Here is a 6,000-nt window from a genome sequence, read left to right as displayed (position 1 = left end):
ACTAAAGTGATGTAATTAAATAATTGTATTAAAATATTGTCTATTTTTCAAATATGGACCGAAATAAAAGAATAAAAATTGTAAACTAAAGTATTTGCTCATTTTAAATGAAGATAAACAAATTAAGGATTTTGTTGCAGTTCCTTAAATATACATTTTTAAAATACTTTATCATATTAGACATTTTTTTATAGAAAATTATATACTAGATAAATTTATAATTTTGAAATTGTGAATTTTTTACTAATTTAGCACATTAGTTAATATTTGCTACGAATTAAATTTAGACTTGAATAAGATTTCAATCAACAAAAATATCACATTTTTATCCAATCCCTGGATCTAACATAATTTTAGTTCGTCTCTTAGAAAAACGTACAATGTTTTATAACGTAAATAACATTTTCATAAAAGTAAAACTAAAAGGTTGATATTTTGAAGAAATAAAAAGCCATATCTAAACCTTAACTTTATATGGTATAAAAGTTTACTAAAACTTAAAAACACTACGAATAATTTGAACTGTTCTGGAATAGATTATTCCTTACAAATAAAGCCTAATTAAGGATAAAATTTGATCCCTTAAACATATTCTCAGTACAAAATAACATGGGTTTGTTCACTCTAACATGGGTTTGAGGGTCCTATTAAATATAAAACAAGCAAAGTGATCATAATACTGAATGATTGGTTCGTTAATATCACTTTGTGGTATAGTGCTTGCAAAAAAGCTTCCTCTTACTTCTGCAAATAGTTAACATAACAGTAACCGTTTGCTTCCTTTGCTATGCAAAGGTACAATAATCTTAGCATGCGCCAGTGAGCCATGCTGAAAACGATGCTAGTGCCTGCTGATATAACTTTTCATTTGTATGGGCCAAATTCATGCCACTTTGATGTCAAAATATATAAAAGCACAATGCCAATAACAAAAGCATAAAGCCTATACTGACTCAAAATCTCTATATATATTCAACAAGTTTCCTTGCTACAAGACCATCCATACGTACAACAAAATGAAGAGTTTTCTATTGGGATGTGTGGCCACTGTGGAGAAAAATAAGCCTTATGTTGCAATGTCTTTTGTTCAGTTTGTGTATGCAGGAATGGCCTTGTTGTCCAAAGCTGCAATTTCCAAGGGAATGAGCCCTTATGTGTTTGTTGTTTATAGACAAGCCTTTGCATCAGTTGCTCTCTCTCCATTTGCTTTCTTTGACAGGTTCCAAACATCACTCTTCTTAATCCTCACCATAAACATGCTTAAAAAAAATCCATTTCTTTGTTAACTTTACACATATTTGATTATGCAGTAAGCAATCAGCACCTTTGTCATGCAACTTGTTGTGCAAATTGTTCCTAGTTTCTCTTGTTGGGTAAGGATATGTCTCTTTCCTGACCCCATTTAACATTGTCAATTCAAGGATTTAAGTTTACAACTATAAATTATACTCTCTGACAGTGACATGACATGCATCCTAATAACTTTCTCTTTTCTTTTGCTATCTGCTTTGATATGCATAGGTTAACTCTGAGTTCAAACCTTTACTATGTTTCAATCAACTACACCACTGCAACATTCGCTGCAGCCTCCTCAAACACTATCCCTGCCATTACTTTCATCATGGCTCTTTTAATCAGGTAAAATAAAAAACAAATCATCCCTTTCTCTTTTTTCTGAAAAAGGGCCATGACCAAGGGAAAAAGTCAAAGTTTTGATATGGTGAAAACTTGGTTCTGCAAATTTCAGGGTGGAAAGCATTTCCATAAAACGTGCGCATGGTATAGCCAAGATTTTGGGGTCTGTTCTAAGCCTTTCTGGGGCAATTACATTTGGTTTAGTGAAGGGACCTCCCCTGAGTTTCATGAAATGGTATCAACAAAACCAGAACCAAACTCCTTCAACAATTGTTCATTACAAAGTTGACATCCTTAGAGGCCCTCTCATGATGCTCGCAGCAAACATTACATGGTCCTTGTGGCTTATCTTGCAGGTTGGTACCTCAGTTATCTGTCCCTGCCATCATAATATTTCCAACTTATATTATATTCTTCTTCTTACATATACTTTTTCAAAACAATTTTTTTCCTCTTTTGATAATATTTCTCTTTCTTCTGTTACTTCTCTTACTAAATTTAGAAAAAGGTGTGCAAAAAAGTAGTAGAAAGAAATAGAATTTCTCTCCCCATTGTGTTTTTGATAAGCACTTTGGTTAATCTAAAAATTTCCACTAATAAATGTGTACTTTTTCTCAGGGATTTGTTGTGAAGCAGTACCCTGCAAAACTTCGTCTCACAGCTCTGCAATGCTTCTTCAGCTTCATGCAGTCTACTGTTGTGGCTGTTGCAGTTGAGAGGCATAATCTTTCGGCATGGAAGCTTGGATGGGATATTCATCTTCTTTCTGTGGCATACTGTGTATGTTTATAGTCTCTAGTACATTCTTATTCGTGCGTAGATTTGACACTAACAATTAATTAAATAATATTATTTATGGAAAAATTACAGGATTTACAAAAGTTAGGAAATCTGAATTCCAGTAATTAATGGATATAAGTCAAGGTCCAAAATGTTAGAAAAAAGAATGCCATGTTTCAAATCAAATACTTTGTCCCCTTATCTAGGCACATACAGAAAAGACCTTGATGTTTTCTTTGTTTTGCAACAAAGTTATGTTTTTCTTTTCCACATTTTTAAAGTACTCTTTTACACTTTTAAAAAAAGAAAAAAATTTACATACAATTGTTAATATAATTAATAATGCTGAGGAAAAATAAATAAAAAATAGGGTGTGAAGAAAATTTATTTATTTTTATTAATTTTTGTAAGATCTTATTTGAATAAAATTTATTATATCTCGATTTATAAAGAAACATATACATGAGAGTTTTTATGGAACTTAAGTATAGAAATATATTTTAATTCGCAGTAAAAGTTTTATCTCTTTTAAACATTTATAGAAACATGATTTAGAATATAAATAAAAGATAAAAATAATAACAGAAAAAAAATCACAAGTCAGAATCTAACGAAAAATAACTGAATAACGAAAGTTTTTTTATTTTATTTGATTTTTTATAAAATTTTACAGAAACATGGTCCGAATAAAATTGAAAGATATAAAAAATAATAGTATAAATGAATCACAGATCAAACTTAAGATTAAATAGTTAATTTAGTTCCTCAAATTTATATTTCATTATCATATTATCTCTTAAAATTAAGAGAAATATTAAAAAAGTTTCTTAAATTTTGTAGGGTTTGATTCAAGTTTTTAAAATTCACTCTCTTTTTCTCATTTTATTTTCTAATAAACATGTGATACTATTGTTTGGAATTAGAACTAAATGGAGAAAATAAATTAGACTCCAATAAAAAATCCCAAAAACTTTCATAACCCTATTTAATTTTTCTTAGTTGTAATACAACTAGAAGGAATAATACTACATGAGAGTTACTAACTTGGTCAATGAAAGTTTGATGCCCTTAAGGAATTGAAGCATATTTGTGTCCTAAAGTAATGTTTCTTTATAGAAACCTAGTTGTTTGTGTGTTGTTTTCATGTCGCGAAGGAAGTAGAAAATGTATTAAATTATTGAAGTGGAGGAAGATAGATAATGATAGAATTTTGGAGTGCTCTAAGGATTCCTTTGAATGGAATTTGAAAGTGCTCCATTTTAAGAAATAGATATGGTAGTGGAAGTCTTTGGTTCAAAAATGTGGTTGCATTTCTCTTGTAAGAGATAGGAAAATGTTCCATTCACCAACATACCCATTGTGAATGGACAATGATGTCCCCATCACATCGTATGAGAACACCACGTATAACATTTTAATGGGTCACACTTTGATTTTCAAAGTTATGACCAACTTTAACATTATTGCTTCGAAGTTAGATAAATTTGATGTTACTAAAATTAATCATGAATTATTATTATTATTATTATTATTATTATTATTATTATTATTAAAAACTGTGATGTGTTTTTAAATTAATTGGAATCTTTTTGTGCTGGTATGGAGAAGTATATCTTTTTATCAGAAGTATGGGAAAAATTCTAAATTAAATGCACAAGACAAAATCAAGGAGATGATTATGATATGAATCGGATGTTTTTGGCTTATCTTTTAACTTTATGCAACATCTTTGCATATATTTGTTCGCATCATAATATTTGTTAATTTTCTATGATGTGATTATAATTTTTAAATGTAAAGAGTAGATATATAAACAATAGTATTTATGTTAATTTCTCTTTTTTTATATAACGTTTAGTACTTAAGTTTTCCATTAACTATTTTTAGTTTTATATTTTCTTGCAAGTAAGTCCTGCCTTTTAAAAAAATAAAACAACTTCCAAGAGAACCTTTGAAATCAAATGTAATGGAAAAATGTTGATTATAGTTTTATAAGATGTTTTATGATAAAACAAGTAGTCTAAATCACTTAGAAGATTCTGCAAGAAAATTTACCCAATTACAAAAAGTAATTAGTAAATAATTAATATTATAGTATTTGTTTTGTTTTCAAACTGGTTAATTATTTTTTCTTATACTTTGCAATTTCCATTCGATTTTGTAATCATCACTAACAGTGTTTTGTTTGCAGGGTATAGTCGTAACAGGCATTTGTTATTGGCTGCAAGTCTGCACAATAGAAACAAAAGGCCCAGTTTTCACAGCAATGTTCACTCCTCTTGCTCTTATAATCACAGCAATATTCTCAGCATTTTTGTGGAAAGAAACACTTTACTTGGGAAGGTACATATGCTACTCTATCAATCTCAAAACAATTGTAAAAATAAATAACTATTTAATTTTACATAAATAACTTTAATTTTATCACAACTTTTTTTCTGTTTTTATTTATGACATGAAAGAATTTCCAGCTTAATCCTTGATCTGTAATTATATTATGTTTGATTACCCATACTTTCTTGTAGACTTTTCTATTTTAAATCTTTTTCATCAAACAGCTTATATGTTTACTTTTTAAAATATTCATTTTGCTAATACTTGCATAACAGGAGTTTAAGATTAAAGATATTAAAACAAAATTTTAAAATTTCAGATACTTTCTCTAACCATCTATTTTAAATTTAAAAAAGATAAAACAGTGTTAACCTAAATTTTAGAAATCAAACACATTTTTATCTTTTAATTTGCGTATTGTTCAGAAAATAACTAGGGTGGTGTTTGTTCTTTCCATTAATCATGGCAGTGTTGGTGGCACTATTTTACTAGTTGTTGGACTCTATAGTGTCCTGTGGGGGAAGAGCAAGGAGAGTGTAAAAGTTGAAAACCTACAACCTCAGCAAACAAAAGAGGAAACAAGATTGGAGTGCATTGTACAGCATTGATTACACTAAAATTCTGCAAATGAATGTATGATCGCACTTAAAATTTGACAAAACATGTCCTTCCAACTTGATGTCTTTGCTCTTATGTTTCTTTGTGTTTTGTGTAAATATTTTGATTCTCTTTTGATCTCATGTACTTTTCTCTTTTTCTTTCACTATGAGGGAATATTAAAAAAATATCTTATTAATATATAATACTTTGTTTGGTTGTTAAGCAGGCTACATTTAATCTTTTTTTTTTGTTCTATTATGATGCAACATAGCTCATAGATAATTGTTTTTCTAAATATATGATAGATTTTGATTTCTAAAAGTGTGTATGGGAAAATTTTGATAGAGGAAGTCATTTTTTTTTTCATTTCTTCATTGTGTTATGATTCAATTTAACTTCTTTAATCTCAACGTTAATGGTATGGTGGGTATGTTCAATTGAGTTTAAGGCTACTTTAGAAAAGAGACTTTGACCTGAAATGATATGTGTTAGGTATCTTGGTGTACCATTTTTTGTTTTTTACTATCTTTGAATCATTCCTATTGGCATCATCATTTATCATGAAAATATTATTATAAAATATAAAATTTAGTTAATAGAATATTTTTGTATGAAACCTGCACTAAAAGTTTATAGTGATTTTCGTGAGTG

At 28.8% G+C, this 6,000-nt stretch overlaps 1 protein-coding gene across 1 annotated transcript; it reads left to right on the top strand.

Annotated features, from left to right (window-relative positions):
* The first annotated feature begins 958 nt into the window (after positions 1 to 958).
* On the top strand, positions 959 to 5,568 carry UMAMIT22 (nodulin MtN21 /EamA-like transporter family protein). The gene is made up of 7 exons (XM_047291007.2): positions 959 to 1,219; positions 1,311 to 1,373; positions 1,522 to 1,638; positions 1,748 to 1,991; positions 2,254 to 2,415; positions 4,607 to 4,758; positions 5,219 to 5,568. The coding sequence occupies exons 1-7, from the start codon at positions 1,017 to 1,019 to the stop codon at positions 5,355 to 5,357; spliced, it is 1,080 nt and encodes a 359-aa protein (XP_047146963.2). The 5' UTR covers positions 959 to 1,016; the 3' UTR covers positions 5,358 to 5,568.
* Positions 5,569 to 6,000: the final 432 nt, after the last annotated feature.

This window comes from Vigna umbellata, chromosome 4 (assembly GCF_029865625.1).
Source record: "Vigna umbellata cultivar VRB3 chromosome 4, Vumbellata_1.0, whole genome shotgun sequence".
Lineage (NCBI taxonomy): Eukaryota > Viridiplantae > Streptophyta > Magnoliopsida > Fabales > Fabaceae > Vigna > Vigna umbellata.
Note: the sequence above shows the minus strand (reverse complement) of the source record. Positions and strands in the feature narration are given on the sequence as shown.